Below are 24,880 nucleotides of genomic sequence, written 5' to 3' on the forward strand. Positions count from 1 at the left end.
TATTAATTAAATATATTTAACAGGTGCAAATGTCAGGAATTAGTGTTATTTATAAAAGTAAAAAAATGTATATGTCTCTGATATAATATTTACCATGACCATTTGGGCATATATATTTTCAGAGGTATGAATGGTATGATACCACCCTTATGAGAATCATTTAAAAATAGGAATTTATAACATCTTTCCAAAATACATCAAATGACTAGAAAATGCCAGTTAACAATAAAAATCTAAACTTCTCAATTATGTGGTGTCATGTGTTATTATATGAATCACAAGTATGTAAATTAGTGCTCACATGCCCTGTTCTGCACTTAGACTTTAAGACACGTTTCAGAAAGTACTCTATAAAATAACACACGATGTAGCAGCAGCAGCTGGCAGTATGACAGACATTTTTCATCTAATGCCAAACTATCATAACCAGCAAAAAATGGAGGGTGAGAAGTTTTCTCCAGTGTTTAAAATCTTTAAAGTTCTGATGAACGTTCTTTCAGTAGTAAAGTTGGGTTGACTTCTTCCAGTGGTGCAGAGTTTGAACTTGCATTAATGGTTGCCCTCTCAGAACTATCATTTTTCAGAACATGAAATGATGTGTAAGGGCAGTTTTTAACATTGTTACAGATCAGTTTTTGTAAAGAAGCAGTATTCACAATTTCAAAACCTACATTTCCACCAAAAGTACTGGGCTTCCAGTACTCAGGAGAACAAATTGCATTCCCCATTAGACCTTTCAATGAGAATGGGGCACCAAGTTCTACCATTGTCTCTCCAAAAATGGCTCCTGGTCGAGGTTGTTCCACCAAGAGTCCAGGATAAAGTTCCATGGCATCAATGTCTCCATAAAGTTTTTCAAGTTCTGCTGACATTTCTTTCTCACCTGAAATCAAAATATCAGACTGAGTTAATATGTCTTCAATATCAGGGGCTTAAATAAAATCTTTTCCCAGTTTCAGGTACTTGTGTTTGGGACTATATAGATCATATGGTTGTTCATACAATTCCTATTGAGAATTGTATCATAACTAATTACAAATATTAAGTATATAAGAGTCCTTTAAATTATTTAATATATGGTGTAAGAACTCAGTTTCAAACATATTTCACCAAAGGTAATGTGAGGCCATATTAAGCCTCTCCTAAAATAAGAGATAGAGCTACTTGTTCTTTTGTTTTTTTTTAAACAGTATTTCATATAACATCTGGTTAATCAGGTTTTTACTTACATAGATCATAGTTATAACTCCCAAAAACAAAACAAGAAAAGTTAGGAATAAGATAAAACATATTTGCTTTTTAATCACTTTTTATTTAGCAATGCTTTATGCTTATCGCAATTCATATACTAGAGAATGTTTGCCTGTATGACTTCCACTGAGAAAATTCTAAGACATAGTTTTACCTACATAATATTTTAATAACCTTAAAACTATGGTGTATGTTTTTAAAATTAACACATTTTATAAATTCCACTGAAATTAAAATAAATCTTGGTTATGCTGTGCAATAGCTCATATAATCAAATCAATGGCAAATGCAAGGTTAATTCACAGAGATATTGTACTGTGTAATCTTTTGTGTGCGTGAATAATGTCAACATTTTGTTTTCATGGTCATCACTACACACTGTCACTTCTTAACAATTATATTTGATAAGAACATGGACTCCAAGTGATTTCTGTTCAAATGGAAACACAATGTTAACTCGGCTTTCCAAGTGCTTTGTCATAGAAAGGTTTTATTTTTTTTTTTATTTTTTTTTATGTATGATCTTACCTGTTAATTCTTCAAAGGATTTGAAGGGTTTCATCATGAAATGCTTTCTGTATTCATTAAGGGACTGGTATCTCATCTCTCTGCTCTGTTCAATGGACGCTACCGCCACTCTGAACACTGCAGCTGGAACGTTTCTGCCACCAGCAACCTATTTACATCCACAAAAGAAAAATAATATATTTTTATTTAGTACTGCTTATGGTAATACACTGAAGGTGTGTTATTAAAATAAGTACAGGGTTTTGTTTTTTTTTAAATTGAAGATCACATTTAAGAACCTTTGAGATCATTGGATACATTCCTCCACGTCTTACAAGAGGAGATTTTCCCCACACTTAAAAGAGCATAACCAGTTTACAAAATGTATTACTGTTTTATTAATTACTGAGTTATGTAAAAGATGGTTTTCAAAACAGATTTTTAAGTTACTTAATACACAACAGCATATAAGTCAATAAGATACTGTCAAATGCCCATGGTACAAAAACAAAAATACAGGCAGAAATAATGCTTACCCGTCCAGCATTTTGCTTGGTAAAAGATTCAACCATCTCTGATATCCCATGCTGCAGTAACACAGAGTTATTATACAGAAACTGTTGATAGTTGTACTCCTTTTCATTAATTTGGAAGGTGTCAGGCAGAAGAGGGTGCCAGTGGTACAGAGTATTAAACTCAGCAGCAATTCTGTTCTGATACTGGAATCTCTGCTTGAACAACAGCTGGGGGTCAAATTTGAGCTTGAAATTGTACCCACTCAGATGCTGCACATAATCTTCAATAACAATCTTGATGGTCTCACCTTTAACAAAAAAAAGGTAGAATGATATAGTAAGTAAAGAATTCAGTTTACGTAATATACAAAATTGTAATTGCAGAACTCCTTAAAATGTTCATTTTCCAGGGGGGTAACATTTATATTTCTCTTGATCACACCATAGCCTGGAGACTTGTTTGTATGATGAGTCCTTATAGATTTGTAAGCATTGCAGTCATTACGAGTCCAAATTGTCCCCTTAAATATTTGTTCGTATTCTCATCTGTAACATTTTGTACTTACCGATGAGAATAAGTCTTGCAGTTTGGAATATTCTCTCATCATCCCACTCCGGATGCTCCTGCACCAAGATGTCGCAAACTCTGTTGTGCTCCCTCAACCAAATGGTGGCATACATCATCAACCCTGGGACAAGACCAAAAACTTCTTGACCCACAGCAAACCGAAGATGGTCTGGTACTTGAGGTGGGTACAACATTTCCACATCCGTGTCTTTCACAGTTGGAGGATACATTTCGCCATCAATAATCTAAAGGGAACACATAATATTTGTAATACTTTATACATATTTGCATTGTTTGTCAATATGTAAAGCAGATGTCTTATCCAAAAACATAATGCAACCACGTCTATAGTTTTCTAATTCAAATTAAGCATGTACCTGAAACTTTAGCTTGCCATCTTTCTTTAAACGCAGTTTATGTTGTCTATCCAAGCTTTCTCCATATATATGGTTTAAATCCACCTGTCAGAAAAAAAATTTTTTTATTAGAACAAATATTTTATAGTTTTACCTCATTTAGTTAAGATTTCCATAAACAAATTTCCTTTTTGGTCCCTTGCATCACCAACACTTGATTTCATTCTACGCATAGGCCTATAAGTGCCAGGAAGCAAATGGATGGTGCTTCAATTTGCCTTACTTGTTTTGAGCATGATCTATATATCTCCCATCTAATTGATGCCTTTGCACATTCAGCTATGCCTTAAAAATTATTTTTTATAAAGAATGGGGGAGCCAGGCTCCTTAACCCTAGAAATGCCTGAAATTTAAATCTGTATGACCTACTTATATTGCCTTGGTACCCTTTTTGCCCTATAACTGACATTTATAAACATACATTAACATGAATAAATAATACTTTTGTAGTATTGATTCTTACCCCATGTCCTAATGCCTTGGTGAAAGCCGCTCCTCTTTTTGTGTCCGTCTTAAAGAACTGGTGAGTAAAGTGTTGTGCAAAGAAAGCAAACATTATGTTGGTGCCCTGGGGGTCTGGAATAAACTTTCTTCTTAAGAGGAATTTTTCCACTATCAGGTTGGCATTGGGGAGCTCTTTTTTTCCTGCACGATAAAGAATAGCATGTTGACATGAGACATCAGAACAACATATTCTTATCCAGTCTGTGTGATAGATCATATATATATATATTATATATATCCTGTATATAAAATCATGAGATCAACATATGTTGAATTTACTCAAACTAAATTAATTCATAATTCTTGTGAAAATAACTAAGAATGGCTATTACAGTAAAAGTATATCTTACCTTTGACTCCCATTGGGGTTGGACAGTCATGTCCTACTGGAGGCAGGGATCGGGTATAGTAGGAAAGGTTTGAATATGCTTCCCAATTTTTATAGTCATAATGACTGTTATAGGTAGGGGGGCTATCAATCAAGTGAGACCTCGCTAAGGAGAAGAAAAAAAAGACAAGATTTAAGATGAAGAAATATCACATGTACAAATGTATGGTCACCCTACCTTTGCTGCAAAATATTAAATATATTTGTATGACAATATAGTAGTTATAATACATATAACCAATAGCACAGGTATTACTAGGTAATGATAATGCCAAAGAATATTCCAGTAACACCTCTACTACTGAACCTAATATGGTTTTTTTTATTCATGGAATATTATGTATTCATAACGTTACATTTAACACCAAAAATACACTTATCTACACAGTCTTGGAAAAATGAATCATTATGATATTATTCCAAGGATACGCTACGTTCGCGGAAACAACATTAACCTGGACAAATAATAGTTTTATAGAATGAAGGCTGACTGTTAAATAATACATAAGGCTAATTTTGGTTTTTATTCTTGGACACAGCTACTAAAGTTAATAATATAAAATATTAGCTCCCTTACCCACTTACGTTAGAGGGCATTTGAACTTAACATAATAATGATCTACTCACACGTCAAAACATATCGCATTATGGCATCACGCAAGAAAGAAATGTTGTTAATTATGTTCCAAACGCCTTTGAAGTGGGTCAAGATATAATGCACAGTGCTGGGTGCAGGTTTCAGGGTTACTTTTATCCACGTAAAAAATTCAGCTGTAGAAAAAAAAGGAACATCAATCATATTAGGACTCCTGTTACACAATACCCTTGTTGGGTAGTTACAACAGCTATTTGACCTGAAGCCTTTAACTCTTGAGATACTTACGGGTGGTACAGTTTTCGCCATAGAACCCCGTCCGCGTGCAATCACATTCATATCTGTCGCCATATGTCATGCATACACCTCTGTTCTGACATGGATTTGAACAGCATGGGTTTGCTACAAAAATTAAGAAAAATGCTGTGTTAAATAGCAATACAGTTCATAATTAACCCTTTGCCCTTATAGACATATCTCACCCCTCAATATAGTTATTTATATATATATATATATATATATATATATATATACTCTTGTTTATTTTTATATATTTTTTATTTTATTTAAACATATTGTTCGCATTCAAAGTTTTGTTTTCTATTATGTCAAAACAATCCAGAACACATAGTATCTTGTGTAATGAAGATAAAAAGCATATCCTAAATGTAGAGGTTACATGTACTTTCTATCAATGCCAAACATATTAACACAAAGCATTCCACTGTTTCACACTAGCTTCAGTGATCCTATAAATGCAATATATGAAGATATATACATCTCAGCATATATTATACGAGTGAACTGACAATATTAATCCTCTATCTACCCCGATTTCAATTTCTCTATGCTTTTCCATTATTAAGATTATTGCGAACATTTGGTACGTAAAATCTAGGGAAAAAAATCTTACCTCCATGGGAGAAAACCAACAGAGAAAAAAACACAAAAACTCCTGTAATAATCATTCCAGTGGTGAGTGGTAGCAGCAGATGTCCTGCAGTGAGTTTGATCTCTTACGAATCCGAAGTGAGCTCTTCTTCTAGCTCTACAGCCAGTAAGCTTTCCCTGCTCTCTGAAACTTCGTGTCTTCTACGGGACTTTATAGCCCTATGCAAATGACGTAATTCCCCACCCACTCACTCAAATAAAAGTAAAGATTACAGTCAACGTAAGAATTTCTTTAGGTTGTAAGTGGAACCCCCCCCCCTCCCCCCTCCCTTTTTTTTTAATGGATTTTGCATTGGCGATGTTCTGGAAAGAAACTAAAGATAATGATAAATGTGAGACAATGTGATCATAAATTAAAAGTCATGAAGAAATAGTTAAGATTTGTTTTTATATTTTCCTTAGCTGGCGTGAACAATGTAGTGGGGTATGTTATGTTCAGGTTATTAAGGATTTGGGAGAAAAGAAAGAGCCATCCAAAGTGCCACGGAAGGAGAGGGAGCTTAGCGGTAATAGCAGCTAATTTTGGACTACCACTCCTATCTTCCTCAGAAAGGCTCCATCAAGTCATAGATCTGTTAAGTGTCATTGGGGCTAAAATGTATTCATTAACTTGACTTATATTAAAGCTCTGAATATAGTTGCCTTTTTCTTTACTCCACACTTACAATATGTCTTATATTTTTAAATTTTGGTCCAATATAGACAATTAACATTATTATCTAGTGTTTCTAAAATAACTTAAGCATTGAGCCTTTATCAACGTTAATTTATTATTATTGTTAATATTATTAGTATTATTATTATACTTTATTATCGTTTATTAATATAGTGCCAAAAATGTGCTGTATGCAGTGCTTCTTATAATACAGCTCAATGGAATCTGCTGGTGCTATATAAATTAATGTAATGTACCGGGGTAACCACAAGATATAGAGGCTTAATGAAGTTAACAAGGAACATATTTCTTAGAATCACATGCTTATTTTTTAAGACAATAAAGAACACACATTTTGAGGGCAGTTTATTCAAACCTGAGATTCTAAAAAACTGTGAAAAATATTTATCATATGAATAATATTTTTGTAGTATGTTGTACAGTTTATTTGTCTTTTTGGTATAACTCTTTATATACTCGTATATAGATGAATATGAAAGTTTAGGTTTTGCATTCAGGCGTAAACTATAACCTCTACACGGTAACTAGTATATATATAGATATATATATATATATATAATCATTCAAAGTGACCCATGTCAAATAGTGTCCTGTATGGCAGTTCCTTGTTCAGGTTTTACAAAGCCAATGAATGTTGTAACTCAAGTGAACTAACCAGAATGAATGCTGCAGGGGACAAGATAATAGGGCAAACACTGGGGTCTGGAAGGAACGAGAGAGCAAATGGCAGATAAATAGTGTTGTCTAACTTGCTAACAGTAAATGTTTCAGAAAATAATGTATAGGGTATAGGTAGCAAGTGGGGCAAAGTCGATCCCCTCCTTCAGAGTCATGTAGCCCTTGTGCCTACTCTGCTCTACATCTCCAGGACTTCCTTTATAATTCCGCCACAATATTAGGGTAACTATTAATAAATACAGTGATCATATAAATAAAAATCATGTAATTTCATGTAATCATGAAATGATGTACTATTTACTGACTTTATGTGTTTTCAAACATATATAAATTATGTTTTGGGAATGTGTAGCACTATTAGCCACTTTAGACATTTTAATGAGATTAAGTGGGGTGTTTAGGGGTGCTCAGTATCCTTTTACTGCTGCTCCTGCAAACATGTCAAATAAAGAAATTGGTCAATCAGCTTTTTACCCAGTGGAAAAAATGGTTAGAGCCACATATTTGCTATAACAATTGCTCTATCATGTATTTCACTAAAAATACAGTTCTCTAATTGCATTATTACTTTTTTCTTCTATTTTCATCCAGAAAATTCACTTCACGACAGTAGTAGCTCCTTCTCACGTTTACAGAGGGATATTTAGCAATAGGAGCAACTGTGATGGTAATGTCTGTTCTTCATCACCACATCCCCATTCATAAAGTGTTTTTTTGTTTTGTTTTGTTAAACCATTCCTTTTAACCATTTCTTACATGGATTTCAAGATTTTATGCCAACATAGGGCTAAGTTGTTGTCTGTAGATGTCATTTCACAGCTACACGTGGTTCCTCCTGGCGCAAAAGCTCATTTAATGTACTTGTGTAACCTCCACCAGATACATAGGCTTGCTCTTGTCTTTAACTGTAATACTATCACTTTGTTTCTAGTACTCCCTAGCCTGTTATTCACTGTCATTGATATAATGTGTCTGTTTTAGGCTGTTGTAGCTAGTTATCTATCCTTCTATATTCTAATATGATGCCTGTGTAGATAATAACTACATTCTTATCAATATTTGAACCAGCTACTATTGTATTTGCACTAAATATCAAATAACCAGCTAACAAGTAGGTTTTCCTGTAGTCTTGGGGCCTAGGGGTAATTGGATTGGAGAGATGGGCTTGATTAAAAGTAATGCACATGCTACAGCTGAATAACCTATATTAGATGAATGCATTTTCCTCACCCACTGCGCCTCCATACACTGTACCTTGGAAGTAAAAGTCAATGTCTGAAGGGAGGTAGAGAATATATGGAGAAATTGGCTTAAAATGGGAAACCAATCATTTGGTTCGTAGTTTGAGAAGCTGTATGAAATGTAACACTTTGTTCACAAGACCTGGTTCAAGACCTGAGCAGTTAATACTTATACATACTGCGTATATATGACAAGTACACATGTAAAAGTTTTGCTTTAAATATAGGATAATACACTTTAATATTATCTTTAGGGAATTATCCCATTCTTATTTTTACCATGTAAAGGATCTTTGTGAGTCAAAAAAGGAAATATCCCTGGATTAGCTAACATCACAGAGTTGCATGGAAAATTGTGCGAGTCTTCACAGAAGGATATAAAAAAAAAACATGGAATCTATGTACAAATACAATATCACAGGCAAGGTTTCATTTACATATTGGGCTGCAGTAAGCATCCCCGGCTGTATTGTTTGATGTGCCTATCCCAACAGGTGCCCAGACTTGCCAACATTCTAGGCAGTATCTTAGGTTGCCTAGAGGCTAATCCATCCCTAGCCACTAAACTTGTAAACTTATCTTGTAAAAATCTGTACCAAATTAAGTACTGAAAGGCAGATTTGTGATCTTGTGTCTCCAGTTCATCCAAGACAAATGTATTGTACCTTCCTAAGAATGCTGGTTGCCAAGAATGTATGGCATTTGCAAAGAAATCCTCTCTTTGCGTTTTTTTTTTCCCTAGGAGCAGACTATACGCAAATAACTAATGAATGGCTAGTTTGTCAGCTATTTGATTCTTATCAGTTTTTCAGGCAAGAACTTTTGCTTCTACATTAACTCAGAGTAATTTGTAAAACTACCTCATTGTAGTCAGTTCTATCAGACATGTGACAATATGTGTCATGCTTTGAAGATACAAAGATATTTCTTATTCTATAAATCATTATTATTATTCCATGTTTATATTTATTGAATTATAAAATATTTAGTTATTGGATAACTTATTTTCAGTTGGATTCATTGCAAATAATCTATTATATCTATTATAATGGGATCTGTGGTAAAACATAACATGTAATATACGGTATTAACTACTATTTTGTATCGCATCAGTGTTAAGAACCATTAAATACCTACATGAAACAACGAATTCAAAGGGAAAGTTTTAAAATTGAGGGTGGAACAGGATTGTTTCATAATTACCATGCAACTTCAATGTAGACATCATCTAGTGAGCTCACAGGAACTGATGATTCAAGAAGAAACCCATATAAAGTAAAATGTATTACACAATACACCATAGTAATCCGTCCCCCCAAAAACCTCACATTTGACTGCGGTAGGCACATCTGATATATACTTAAGTATAAGTTGTATTTTTTGTTTCATTATTTGTCTTATGATAATTTGCCAATCCCTGCCCAATTGTTACTATGCATTGTCTAATACAACCAATGATGGTATTTTACAAGCATTAGTTGACATAATACTCATTCCATACTAATGTATTCAGGTAATAACCCTAAATTCAAATGACAGACTCAAGATTGTAAGCTTGTGAGCAGGACTCTCTCCACCTAAGGTATCGGTTTGTCTTAGTCTGTCAATTCTCGTCTTGTCATACCCCTTGAATACATGTATTGTAGGAAGCACTGCGTCATTTGTTGGCGCTATATAAATAAAACATAATAATAATAATAAATAGTTGTACACACATATATATATATATTAAACAACATTGTTCTTTACACATGATTACCGTGTGACCTGTGTACTGTGATGTTAGGGTAGTGTCATGATTTAGTTGTGAATTGACGGAGTTGTCTTATGTCAGTAAATTTTACTGACCAATAAAACGTGGGTTGCTTGAAGACTTCTGAGGAATGAGAAGTCTTAAATGATGTAAACTGTCTGTCTGAATAAAAAAAGTAGAAACATCATTTGCCTCATTTATATTATCCTCCTTTAGGTGTTCTTCATATGCTAATGCACCATCAAATGAATTCCGTTCTCCAATTTAATGAATCTCAAGTGATTTTTTGTAACTAATATTAACTGTTATATTCTGTCATTATTTAGAGATATATGTGTACCAATTTACCCCGCTCAATAAACAACTTGACCAAGACATCTAGCATTGAAGGGGTTAATACGTGTTGAAAGTAATCAAATGTCAAGTTTTTCCAAAAATGTATTTATTTGTGGTTGGACTGTTTTGGCACTTGATGTTTGCGGGAAGGTTTCAGTTTAAAACCACACATAATGAATGAAGTGCAAGCCTGCTAACCACAGAAGGTACATTTACAAAGCCACTACTCTTAGACAGATATATTTACTATATGATCAGTCCTGGTCTAGGTGCATACATAAAATGTGTCTTCCCATATACTCTGCCCAATACAACCCTTCAAAACATGCATAAACCTCTATAAGGTATCTACACATTAAATACCATTGATGTAAACAGTATCTTGGGCCTTTGTGAAAATATTTGGGCGGCTGTGAGCCTTAAATGTGCTTTGGCTGATTGGACTACTGTTTGCCGCATCTCTTAGTGACCTTTGATTTTTTTGCTATGTAACTTCCTATAAAACCCACACATCCGAGTCCATACAAGTCTATACAAACCTGCTATATGCTATGTACATATATTTATATATATATGCTATGCCATTTATATATTTGTTTTAAAACTTATAAGCAGCTACTACATGCTTTTGATACCTAAAGTTGTTGAAATAATTATATGGGAAACCTTTAACAGGGCTTTGTCAAATTTATGTTATTTGTACCTATTCAGTCTTTTTTTTTTAAGGAATCTAGATTTGGATGTTGTGGCAAATATGCAAGATGGAAATCTAGGGGCATATAGAACTGATGAGGCTACTAAACAAAGATGCCTTACCCTTCTGTTTTGTGGCTATAGACATGCAAGAATACTTGCATTGTGCTACACAACCTAGATTCTGTGAACATTTTTTAAGAAAAATGGTGCCACATAGTGGTGATTTAAGCAAATAGCAAACACGATGGGCATATATTTAAAGGGTCACTATATCATGAATACGTGTATTATCGGTACACTTTAGTACTGATGTAGACAGGGAATTACCTAGCCTTTTTAACTGCATGTTTAGAGATTGACAATGTTATATATTGTGTAGTCATGTATGTGTGCGTATATATATGTCTACTGACATAGATACAAAAAAGGAAAGGAGAAAGGAATTTCCATATTTTATGTTGACATCATTTACTGTACTACAGAGCACAGTTTTTAGGAATATTTTCCACGTTCATGTAGGTATAGTTGTAATAGTTGGGTCTGCAGTTCGTGATTTTTTTACTTTCAACATTTGTGATAGTGTTTTCCTGTTTCTTCACAGGGCCACACTGGCCTTCCAGGAGACCGGGAGATTTTCCGGTAGGCTGCCTCCCCTGGGGTCGGTCTTGAGGCCGGTCATCTAATTATACATGTGGCCATGGTCGCGGCTGACTATGAACGAAGGAGCAAAATAATTACTCACAATGTGCATGTAGTAGTCATTGCCTCCCTTGATATGATGTCATATCTGGCGTGGCGCTGACTGGCAGGTGTGCAAAGCAAGTACAGTCTGGCAGACCTCTGTGGGGGAGGTAAAGGGTATGAGAGAGTATGTATATATGAAAGAATGAGAATGTATGTATACATGTGTTAAAATGATTGTGTAAGTCTATGTGAGCATAAATGTTATTGTGTACTTGTGTAGGTGTTTGTGTAGGTGTTTGTGTGTGTGAGAATGTATTTGTAAGTGTGTTTGGGGTGCAAAGACGGCACAGGCAGCCTGTTTGGGGCCAAAGGTGACAGAAGCAGGATGTTTGGGGGTAACTGACAAGCTGTTAAGCAAAGATGGAACAGGCAGGCTGTTTAAGGGCAAAGATGGCACAGGTAAGCTGGTTTAGGGGACTGGTAAGCTGATTAGCAAAGATGTAACAGACAGGCTGTTTGAGGGCAATGCTTGGTGGCAAAGATGGCACAGACAATCTGGGGGCACTGACAAGATGTCTCGGGAAAAAGATGGCACAGACAAGTTGTTTGAGGTCGCTGACAAGCTGTTTGTGGGCAAAGATGGCAGGCTGTTTGAGGGGACTGGCAAGCTGCTTGGTTGAAAAGATGGCACATACAGGCAGTTTAGTGGCAAAGATGGCACAGACAAGCTGTTTTCGTAGTAAAGGTGGCATTCACAACTGTTTGGGGCAAAGGTGGCAGCATGGGACATCTTCCTTGCGGTATCCAAGGGGCCCAAGGTGTTCTGGTTTCTAGTTACGCCCCCTGTGTTAAATTGTATGAATTAATGAAAGTTATTGTTGAATGTTGTGTGAATATGAAGAACCCGACATGTGCAGTGTGCCCAAAAATGGCACCATGCAATAAGGGGCTGGTATTCAATTATTTCCAGGTCATGTTTTAATTCCCAGTTTTACCCTTTTTATATTCTATGTAGAATTGAATATGATATCCCAGGAGCATGATTAGCATGTCTGGATTGGGGAAGAACCCATATGATTCTTACTGACTCACTTAGTAAGTCATCAGGGTTCCTCACAATTAAACTGACATTCCAGCCATCATATGTAATTTAATACATATTATAACTAAGTTGCACCTTTTTATTAACATTTTCCCTGTGTAAATGTATAGAGGGATTTCCCTCTACACGTTTATACTTTTTCCATGACTTACCAGTGTGCATGCTAGCTATATTTGTCACTGCAGTTCTAGAGCAGCAGCTTTTCTAAAGGTAAGTGTTTTTTTTATCTTACCAGTAAAAATTCACATTAAAGTACTTCCAAAATAATTAAGATATTATTAATTGCACTAATTCAAACAAATACCCATACATCTGCTCTAACGAAATGTAAAATAAAAAAATAGCAATCCTAGTCCTGTTCAATGCCCAAACTCAATGTACTCCCCTTTAGTAAAGCATTATTATAAAAATAAAAATAAAAATGGATAAACAGTCTAACGGAAATAAGTAAAATTTCTCACTGTCAGAACATGATTGAGATACACTATAAAGTTATGTTCCGCTGGTATATGATTCCGACTAAATTGGCAAAATTCCATGAGAAATACTCACCAATATGCTGGAGATGTAACAAGGAACTAGGTTCCTTTAGACACATCTGGTGGGACTGTAGTGTAATTACTTCTCTTTGGAGGGAATCATTTGAACTAATCTCCTCTATTATTAATATAGATATTGATATGACTCCTGAGAGAGCCTTATTACACATTGGACTGTCTCATTTAACTTCCACCCAAAGAGCTTTCGTAGTACAATGTTTTTTGGCAATGAAAATAAGCATTGCGAGGAACTGGCTTCAAAAAACCCCAATCCCTATTGAAAATATTATAAATCAAATAAAACATCTTATGGAACAGGGATTTTCTTTAGCACAACAGAGAATATATAAATGTAATAAAATATGGAAACCTTGGTTGGCTAAATTTCCGATTAATTAATTTAACTTAATGGTAAAAAAAATTTTTATATTAAATGCTATAATCCTTTTCATATTTAAGGTCATTACTATAAGTAGAATAATTATAGTGAAATGTTATAACAAATATATATTTGAGCTCCAGTATGAATGTAGGTATGAATGGAGAGTAGCGCGTTGAGAATGTAAGTATGAATAGAGGGTATTTGGAATCTAGTAATTTTCAGACCCTAGTTTTTTCAAAAAGTAATAAATTTGTATTAAAAAAAAAAAAAAAAAAATTGTACCTCATTAATATTTTTATTGGGGGAAATTTTAATCATCGTGTGATACAACAAGCATTAATTGGTTATTGCCATCAAAACGGAAAAAGCTTCTAAAATGTTTCTGTTTTTTAATGAAATTACAGAGAAAAATATAATAAAAAAGCAAAACAATTATTTATGTATGTGAGATCTCCATTAATATATTGTTTAAGTGGAATAAGCACCTGTCAGTTTTACCTATAAAGGGAGAAAACCTTTTGTGACCACACAGTCAAAATATCCCCTGGTCGTCACCACCTCCACAGGCAGTACACTCTTTAAATCCCTTTAAAAATACAAAAAAAATGGGGTACATTGCTATCTGTTCTGCCTATGATGTGGACATTATGGCCAGATATTTTCATCCTTAGCAGCTACTACTTTACATTGTGGTTACAGAATTTGGAGTCAAACGAAACACAGAAAGCTACCCAAACAGCTGATTTTCCTTTAATTGCACCATTTACAAAGATAAATTAGTTTATATCTATCAATGTTAAATCGTATTTGTCATTTATCCTACCATTCTCCCAAATGTAATTAAATAACTATGCATGCATTCTCAGCTGAGCTTGTGGGATTGAATGACATGGTAAGCAAAGTTGAAATGTTAAAAACAGTGTATGTTTGTGTTTTCTCCTTGGAGATCCATGTTATTATGATGCATGAAATATGGTGTGGTTTCGGTACATCCTTAACATTGCCAGATAAAGATGTAGGGGATCTCTTTGTACTTGTCACTATATAGACAAACAAATGCTATGATCTCATTATTACTTTAAAGAAACATTGTTTATAAAGTCTGTCATATTTTCCCTTGGAGAACAAATGTCAAATCCTTTTGAATCTACTGAAAAGAGTGTCTTGAATTTGTGTTCCCTGAGATTAAAGTGTATTCCTAATGAATCATAACAAGATGCTGTATTATATTCCAGTACAATGGCAGTTCATGTAAATATATTAAGAGACATATCTGTTGTTTAATAGTCAACATAATCTGTATATGTATTTCAGTCTAAATAACATTTTAAAAAACCTAGCTTATGGGCATGTATCTTTTTTTTTCTTTTGTGGCAAGAGATGGCATTGTTAAAGAGACTAAAACTAAATTACCTAAATGTGTAGTTAATATACCCAAAGAAGTGGTACTTCTGGTTAAACTAAGGTATACTTTGAAGCCTGTACGTTTTAGAAGTTAATGCTTAAAAGTAGTTATTTTATATTACGGTATATTAGTGGTAAGCGCATAAAATTATCCAAAGTGCAAGGACCTTGTCTTCTTCTGTACCATATCTGAGTATATGTTAATTGTATTGTAATTTTTGTATGCTGTTGATTTTAATATTATTGTTAATTTACACCCTTCTCTATTGAAATAGCTCTAGAGAATGTAATGTAAAAAATATGGGAAAATAACAACTTTGGTCATCATGTCCTTTATCTCAATATAACTGCTTTGACTCCTTCTCTACTGCTTGGATCCAGTGATTACAAAATTCATGGGCAAGCAATTTTAAGCAGTATGGGATTTAGTGAGTACTGAATGCATATAATATAACTATACAACATCTGCACAAAATGGCTTATTAAAAAGGTTTATTTTTTTACTTGGTCTTTAGCGTGATACTCAACATACTATCCTAATATGCATGCTAAGGCACATATACATTCTAATTTTAACATGACATCATTTGTTACTTCAATAGAAAAATAGAAATCTGGGTGCAGACTTTGAGTCATATTTCCTCTGCTTCATTTGGTAACACAATAAGATTTTTACAATGGGAACTATGCGGAATGGAAAATAGGAGCATATTAGCGGCAACCCGCAGCATGGAAAAATGGTTAGGTAACTGGATACGTTTCAACATACACAAGCTTAGTGAACATATCCAAGCCAAGAGTTTCATGAAAACCCAAACAACAAAGGAACCTAGTATCTAAAAGTTCTTAAAGTTTACATCCACACATATGTTTTATCCCTTATTTTAATGCTCAGGGCATAATACCCCAGGGATGGGCAGAAGAAGTGCCTGTGGCTGATTACACTTACATAAATGAACAACTCTTTGATGTGTCTCTTGGTCAACCTGGTGGCCATAGGCTGGTACCAGCCCAGACATACTAGTAAACCAAGAGCCTTTGGTTACAGCAGGCAGAGATTAGTTAGAAATAGAAATATATGAATTTCATCACAAAATAAAATTAACACAAAATATGAAAAAATATCACCATAAAGGATGTTGGAAGGTCATCATAAATGGAAGGTTAAAATGTATAAAGTACTGAATCCATTTTACCAGCACAGACCTGGACAGAAAAAGAGATGCTGGGAATAGGAAAGATTTAGGATGAAAGCAAGAAAATATACCGGTATGTGTCATGAGTCTACACACCTTTAGGAATTATTGGTGTTACAGCCCATTTACACACAACCTTTAACGATGTTGTGGAAATGTATGTCATACTATATATAATATAATTTCATTTCATTTTTTAATATTTTTATTTTATTCAAGTATTATAAACATACCAAAATGTCCCTGGACCATAGTTTCCAAAAGGGCATTAATGAATTTAAACTGGTAATGTACTTAAAAAGTATATTACCATTAAAAATAGCATTGTAGGCTCACATAATTCAAACTTTACACAAAAAATGCATGTCATTGCGGGAATGGTCTGTCATGCTGAGTGGAGATTGAGGCGAAGGTCAAATCAGAGTGGCAGCATCTGGTTCAATGTGAGCATTAACCTCTGCCCATCCTGACCACCAGTGTTCCCTCTAAGCTGTGCGCTTGTGCGCGCGCACATAGCTTTTTTAGAGAGCGCACACGTGCAAAAATTGTGCGCACAACAGTTTTTCCCAATAAAAAAAAGAAATAGAAAAAAAAAAATTTTTTTATACTTTATGCGGCGCAGATATTGTACGCACAAAATTTTGGCTCTGGGGAAATTTTTGCACAAGAGAAATTTTTGCACAAGAGAAATTTTCTGCGCACGCCACCTAAGAAAAATTAGATGGAACATTGCTGACCACCAATGTCATACACTATTATTACCGTATTTGCTCGATTATAAGACAAGGTTTTTTCCAGAGCAAATGCTCTGAAAAATACCCCTCGTCTTATAATCGAGGTCGTCTTCTAATCAGACCTCAAAAACATTTCTGCTGGGGCCAGGCTGCTTACCGGTGCTTTGGTCGCGAGCAGCGTCTCTTCTAGCAGCAGGAGAACAGGAAGCTAGCAGAGTGTCACATAATGCTGCCTCCCCCCTCCTTCTTCTGGGGGCGGGGCCAGAGAAGTTGCTCGCACAGCCGGGCCCCTGCAGTGGGAGATCTGCAGTTCAGGTAAGGGGGTGGGGGAGGGTTTTTGTGATTAATGTGTGAAGTATGTGTGATTAATGGAATAAATGAGTATTTAAATGTTTGTGAATGAGTGTGTGAGTGTGTGATAGCATGGATGTGTAAGGGGGGTGGGGGTGGTAGCATGGCATAGGGAGGCTGTAATCCCACTACTATCATCCCCAGGTTCCAGCATGTACTGGCTGCCTTGGCTTGATAGGAGTGAGATTGCTGTTAGCAGTTATATATATATATATATATATCTCCAAAAAAGCATTTTAACCCCCTATATGCCACTCAGCCCCATGGTATGCCTTTTAACCCCCTATATGCCAGAGTGGCATATCATAGGGCAGAGGGGCATATAGGGGGTTAAAAGGCATATCATGGGACAGAGTGGCAAATAGGGGGTATAAGGCATTTCTGGGGGCAGAGTGGCAAGCCTGGGGGCAGATGTGCATAACTGGGGGGGCAGGTTGGCAAATAAAAGGAAATAAAAAAATATATATTTTTCTCAATCATAGCTTTTATTAAATATGAAAAAATAGTTTACAGCAGGGGCGTCCAACATGTGACCTCAAGGTGCGGCCCGCGTGAGATCGGCAGCCAGGATCACAAGCCCTGCCGCTTACTTGTGGGAGGGTCTATTCTCTGCTCCAGTCCTGCCTCCTCTGTGTGGAGAACAAGGGAGGCCGCGCCCCCTGCTGAAGTCTGTGAGCGGCATCGAGACCTGTAGTAGTTAAGGGGGTGGGGGAGGTTGTTTGAATGAGTATGCCTGTGAGGGAATGAATGTGTGAATGAATGAGTATATGAATGAGTTTGTGATAGCATGGATGTGTAAGTGCTGGAAACTAGGCATGATGGGACTGTGATTGCTGTTAGCAATCACACTCCTATCATGCTAAGTCAGCCAGTACATGCTGAAACCTGGCTAGCTGCCCCCCCTTGTGTATTGATGCTGCCAGCAGTATGGGGTCTGCACTTACAGCAACCCTGTACCAGCATGTACTGGCTGACTTGGCATGATAGGAGTGTGATTGCTAACAGCTAACACCAATCTGCTAACAGCAATCACAGTCCCATCATCAGGTTCCAGCATTTACTGGTTGCCTGGGTATAAAAAGAGTGTGTTTGCTGTTAGCAATCACACTCCTATCATGCCAAGTCAGCCAGTACATGCTGAAACCTGGCTAGCTGCCCCCCTTGTGTATTGATGCTGCCAGCAGTATGGGGTCTGCACTTACGGCCAGCATGTACTGGCTGACTTGGCATGATAGGAGTGTGATTGCTAACAGCAATCTGCTAACAGCAGTCACAGTCCCATCATGCCTAGGTTCCAGCATTTACTGGTTGCCTGGGTATGAAAAGAGTGTGTTTGGTGTTAGCAATCACACTCCTATCATGCCAAGTCATATTGTTGATTTTTTTGTCCAATTGTGGTGTGTTACTTTTAATAAAAATGTGGTTACACACTAAAATTGGACAAAAATTACTGCTACAATTCCCCGCCAACCAGTACATGCTGGAATCTGGGTATGCCTGAGATTGCTGTTAACAATCATAATATAAAATATTTTTGTAAAATTTTGGTGTGCAACTTACTTTTATTAAAAGTATGTGGGGGGGGGATCATTTTCGGTTTTGGCTAAGTGAACCCTGAATTTTCGGTTTTGGTCCAGAATTTTCATTTCGGTGTATCCCTAAAATAAATACAACTATTTCATTTTAATTTAGCCAGAATCCTGAATTTGTAGTCACAAAACTTTCTAGGCCCAGAAATCAGTGAGAGGAAAAGTAAAGGTTTTGTGTCATTTACTTCATTTTAATCTGCATATCTTATTAAAGGCCATATTTTCACACAGTGAAAATGAGTGCGGCCCTCGCACGTATACAATTCTGATGAAGTGGCCCACTGCAGAAAAAACTTGGACACCCCTGGTTTACAGGAATGAATATTTACTAGTAAAACTTTTCCTTTAGAGTAGTCTTATATTCAGGCTTTTTGTTTTTTTCCTAAATTAATATTTTGATTTTGGTGGGTCGTCTTATAATCAGGGTCGTCTTATAATCGAGCAAATACGGTATTAGTGACGTATTGTTGGTTATGATCATAAAACTCTGTATGTCATGGCTTATTATGTATTTCTGGGTTTTCAAACCCGTTCAGGTTAAAATTTGAGCAATACAAGTCTCTTGATACTCTTTGTTTTTAGTAAAAATCAAGAAATGTGGTTATACTATAAGTGCAACTTGTAAGTAGAACTGACCACAAAAAAAGGCATTCCTGGGAGTTACTGTGAAATGCAGGCTTTTTTTCACCCGCCTCCACGGTAACTCCTGCAAAGGCATTGTCTTATTTATTATTATTATTATCTTTTATTTATATAGCGCCAACAATTTACACAGCGCTTAATACAATACATATATTCAAGGGGTATGACAAGACGAGAATTACTGCCTAAAAGACAAGTCTTTAGGGACATAACTTGAAAAATTAAGCATGGTTTATTGGTTACCACCATAATGCTCCAGTTAATTCTTGTTTACAGATAATTTTCAGTTGGAATGACAGATAAGTAAACAGAATAAATCTTCCTTATGTTGTATTTCAGGTTGGAATATTTTCTGCTGTATATCCTTTGTACTGCCTTTTTCCCTCGTATGCTCCTACAGAGTAGTAGGAACGTAAGAAACAATATTACGTATGCAGTAGTATTTTTCCGAAGCATTTCTGAGTTAAAGAGAGATCCTGAAATACAGGAACTATTACTTTCATAGGTTACCTTATTGAGGACAAACAGTACATTAATATAAACTAAGCTGAAAAGCTAGTCAGATAAAAATAACACCATAACACATATAATATGAAAAGCGTGGCCTTAGGGCATCTACATTGCATACAATGCTAAGCAGTCTAAGACATTATGTTTTACTGCAGACATTAAAAATGCTAAGATTGTATTGCGCAAAGCTTTTTACGTAGCTAAACTACATTTCAGTTTTATTTGTGCAGGAAGTTGAGTGGAAAATTGCTTTGCCCTAATATCCTGATCTAGTTAGACCTTAGACATGATTAATATGCTTGGCAACAGCCTGAGAAAAATGCTGATGCAGAAACATTTGAACCAGAAGAATTTGTTATGAATGAACATTATCTTACATGGCTCCTACACAAAAAATATTTAGCGAATGTTCCTATCTTTCATTTGCCCACTATAACTTAAAAGAGGTTTACATTTTTTTTATGCTTCTCGGAATTTATGCCAATTATCATATAGGTTATGATGATATGCAATGATGACGGCAAAGAGTGGGCAAAGCAGAAGGCAAAGAAACATGTTCAAAATCACTATAGTCTGGAATAAGTTTGTTCACCTGCTTTCCACTTGCTGTGATACCATGAAATAGAACATGGCTTCCCCTACCAGCACAACAAGCTGTATGGTAGGGCTGACTTTGACAGTAATTGCACATGAAGTGTGCTGTGTGCCATGTGATTTAGGCCACTTGATTGGACTTGTCCTCAAAGCTGTTGCCTGCCCTCCCCCCTCCTGTTAGGCCTGCTTTCTAACTGGTATGAAATTCAGGAAACAATATACTTGGCCTCTTACTACAGTTTGTTATTGAAACATGCATGAAATCATCCACATCCATGGGTTATAAAAATGGGTCAGTGTAGGCTGTATTATTTTGGTTCTTGCAGATGCAGTTTGAATGAATTACCCAAATAAGACATATAAGTGGACACACTGACCAGTGTCCCAAGTTTAAGTTATAATACATCTCGCAAAACTGTCAATGATCAGACGACTGACCCTCATTCTGTTGCACCTCTGATTTATGCCTAATAGTCTGCAAAAGTCAGAGGTGATTTTGACCATGGTACCTTTACTAGTCAAGTTCATTGGTGGCTCAATCTCCTGATTTATTGGTTTAAACCTACCACAGGGATACAGGTATTGTATTTCAAACATCTTTTAGATGTTGTTATTTTTTGTAGTGTATGTCCCAGTCTAGAGAAACCTCTGCAACAGATATCAATGCTGTTTCATTCTCCTACATTGAGTTTGATGTTTAGAGGGTCTGTCTTATTGGGTGCCTGTGAACCGAGCCTCCTGTAAATATAACCTGATAATTAATGTAATGAAAGAAATATATAATTTATATTATAGGGTAGAAAATGTCGGGGTATCCCCAAAGTTTCAGAAAGTCTCTCATCTTATATAATGGGTTCAGTGAACAAACGTGTTCAGTCAAAAGCACCAGCTACCTGCCTATTCATGTGCACCAGTGCTCATGCATGAACAGGCACTGGGAGGACAACTATTGCATTGAATGATTCAGCACTGGGAGGAACTCCGATATGTTTTAGAAATGGAATTAATAAAGAAGAAGTCAGTAGACTGTTCCTTTAGACCTTAACTCAATGATGTATTTGGACCTCTGCCAACTATCATCTCATTAGTTTAACTGTCTGTGGGGTTTTTTCTTCATTCCTATCCTCTAACTGACCTTTACTTCAACGTACATCTATTGTAGTGGTTACATTGATCCAGCCACTATGTGATTGTCAGGTGCTGCCCGTCCATAGACTATTAGGCAATGTTATTTCAACATTACTCTTTATTTAAGTGAAATTCACACTGTTTGTATGGAGCGCTTCATTTTTATGTGACACAATAGCAGTACTGATAACATTAATAACAGTACGTTCTTGCCATAGAAACTGAAAAATAGCTTAAAGTTCCTGTGTGATTCTTATGTACCTAAGAGGAAAGCATAAATTGATAGATCAACTAAGGTTTATTAGAAAATCCAATTAATGATGATAAAGTAGAACAGCCCTTAAGTAAACTTGACTGCGGATACTTGTACATCCACTGCCAGAAGCTCAACTCAATGAGTACAATGACACACCATGTAAATAATTAAAGATTCTAATTTCAATGGCAGCATCTATTTCACTAAAAAGCCAATGTTCATTATTATTATTATTATTTATTTATTTATTTATATGGCACCATCATATCCCACATTGCTTTACAAATGGTAAACAAAAGATATCATCTAGTACATCACATACCAATTATCATACAATCTAGAAGATTGCACAAAAGTTAAAAGTGCAAATGTTTGAAGTGGACCTGCTATTCAACTGTATACCAGTATAAACACCGTCAGTGACAGTTAGTGTAGTCTTCATGGGACAAACGCAAAGCAGGACAAGGCACATAAAGACATAGTCTGTAGAAACAGATACAAAGCAGGAGTTGTGCAACAAAGTGCCTTATAAGGTGACTCTCTCCCCAAAACTTGAATATTCATTTAGAAAAAAAAAAGAAAAAGCCTGAATATAAGAAAAACATTTTATTAGTGAATATTATTAGTAAACAATTTTTTCAGATTTAATAAAAACTATGATGCATATCTGCCTCCCCTGAAATGCCTTATACCCCCTATATGCTACTATGCCCCCCATATATGCCTTATACCCCCTATATGCTACTATGCCCGCCATATATGCCTTATACCCCCTATATGCCACTCTGCCCTGATTTTTTATTTATATCCACACTAAAAGTGTGTGCTTTTGTTTGACTAATGAAAGTGAAAATTATACATTACACTCCTGTTTATCGTCCTACAGGCATCCTAAGGGGACAGGCTGGTTTGGTGGAGATCTCTTGGGACCCTGCATTTGTTAGTGCGACACTGAGTATTATTACATTTACCATAGGCTCCACAAGGGGATTATTGGTTCTAGGCCTCATACTGCCCTAGTAGACTTATTATCACTTTTCACCATCATGTCATAAAATAAAATGTGCACCAAGTTTGTCTTTTTCTTACATAAAAAATACCACAATAATTTATCATGTTTGGTAATTTATCAGATTACTGATGGGAATATTTGGAGTAGTAATGTTATCGTCAAATTACATAAATTATACTCAACTGTAAAATATTAGGTATCTTTTGACAACAAGGTTACAGATGTGTATTGTCCCTAACTATAATATTTTTTAAATGCCTCTCTGAACAATAAGAGAATATGAAACCAAAACACCTTTTTCTTGACTGAGAAGATGGAAGATAAATGGAACAGCCTACCTGTAAAAGTGGTAGAGCTTACTACAGTGAAGGAGTTTAAACATGCATGGCACGTGCATTAAAAATGGACAGACTGGATAAACCAAATGGTGCTTATCTGCGATAAAATGTTATGTTTTATGTTTCTAAATGATATAACTAGTACAGATATCACAGTACAAATACAGGGTATGGTGGTAGATACCTAGCAGCAGAAGTGAGGCTGGAAAGGTGAAGCTGTCAATTTGATTAATTTCGAGAGTGTGTGCTAAAAGTGCTAGTTATTATTACTAACATGTTAGTAGAAAGCCTTATCTGAAAAAGTGGTCGTGAGGGAATTTTTTTGAGGGACTAGAGAAAAGGGACAGTCTAAGCTGGTGTAGTGCATTCCAAAGAGTTGGAGCAGCTCTTAAAAATGTGTAAAAGCTTGAGATAGAGATTAGAGACTGGTAGGTGTTTATCTAATATATTACCGTGTAAGAAAACAGATCTATGTGATATGGCACAACTAAACAGATTTAGTGTAGAGTCACTTAAGATCAAAGTGTAGATAATTAACCAAGACCACATTCTCACCTCGGATTTACTATAAAAAAGGTAAAACAAGTTTAACCTGTTTGCACTCTTAGGACATACCAGTCCGTTCTTAAAAGCTGTGCCAAGATGCCCGTAAGTACACACCGGTACATCCGGACCAGTAGAGACATCTCATGGCGCTCACAAGATGAGCCATTCCCTTCTGGTTGGTGTCAATGCTGACACTCACCTGAAGTCCACTGAAAGGACAGAAGAGACTTAGCAGGGTCTTTGTAAACCCTGCAGGGATGTCTGGCTCAGGAGGAGGAGGAGAAGCAAGGTTTTGTCATCACCAAAAAAAGGTAGAAAAATTAAGGGAACAATTAAATAAAATAAAATAAGTAAAAAATAAATACAATTGGCATAAAAAATGAGAGGTCCCCAAAAGGATCTCAAACCATACTGCAGTGGGAAAAATGAAAAAAAAACATCAATTAAATATTTTTAATGGAGCCCTACTATTAAAAGTAAAAAAAATATGTAAAAAAAACCCCAGTAACCCCAAACCCCTTAAGCCAATAGTATTATAAAAATATGTAATATAGGCTAATATGTAAAGGATTGATTTGGCCTCTTGAACTTAAAAAATATGTATGTGGTATGACTGTAATCAGGAGATTTTGCTGAACATAACTTGTGTCATTGTTCAGCTGTGGCACCTATAATATAGAAGAACATGTACGCAAAATAAAAATAAAAAGATTTGTATAGTTTTTGGTTTTTACCTATTATCACTAATTATAATAATAATTACTATGTTTTCTGTATTTCTATAATTTGAAAAAAAAA

The 24,880-nt window shown here is 35.6% G+C and overlaps 1 protein-coding gene across 1 annotated transcript; it reads right to left on the reverse strand.

Annotated features, from left to right (window-relative positions):
- Positions 1–473: 473 nt before the first annotated feature.
- LOC149284444 (prostaglandin G/H synthase 2-like) lies at positions 474–5,712 on the reverse strand. The gene is made up of 10 exons (XM_089496722.1): positions 5,658–5,712; positions 5,033–5,146; positions 4,777–4,920; positions 4,112–4,255; positions 3,721–3,902; positions 3,219–3,302; positions 2,840–3,086; positions 2,295–2,581; positions 1,780–1,927; positions 474–883 (listed from the first exon to the last, which is right to left on the reverse strand). The coding sequence occupies exons 1-10, from the start codon at positions 5,710–5,712 to the stop codon at positions 474–476; spliced, it is 1,815 nt and encodes a 604-aa protein (XP_089352848.1).
- Between the last annotated feature and the right edge of the window lie 19,168 nt (positions 5,713–24,880).

The sequence above is a fragment of the Sceloporus occidentalis genome, unplaced genomic scaffold (assembly GCF_023333645.1).
Source record: "Sceloporus occidentalis isolate IW3139 unplaced genomic scaffold, rSceOcc1.0.p SCAF_93, whole genome shotgun sequence".
Lineage (NCBI taxonomy): Eukaryota > Metazoa > Chordata > Lepidosauria > Squamata > Phrynosomatidae > Sceloporus > Sceloporus occidentalis.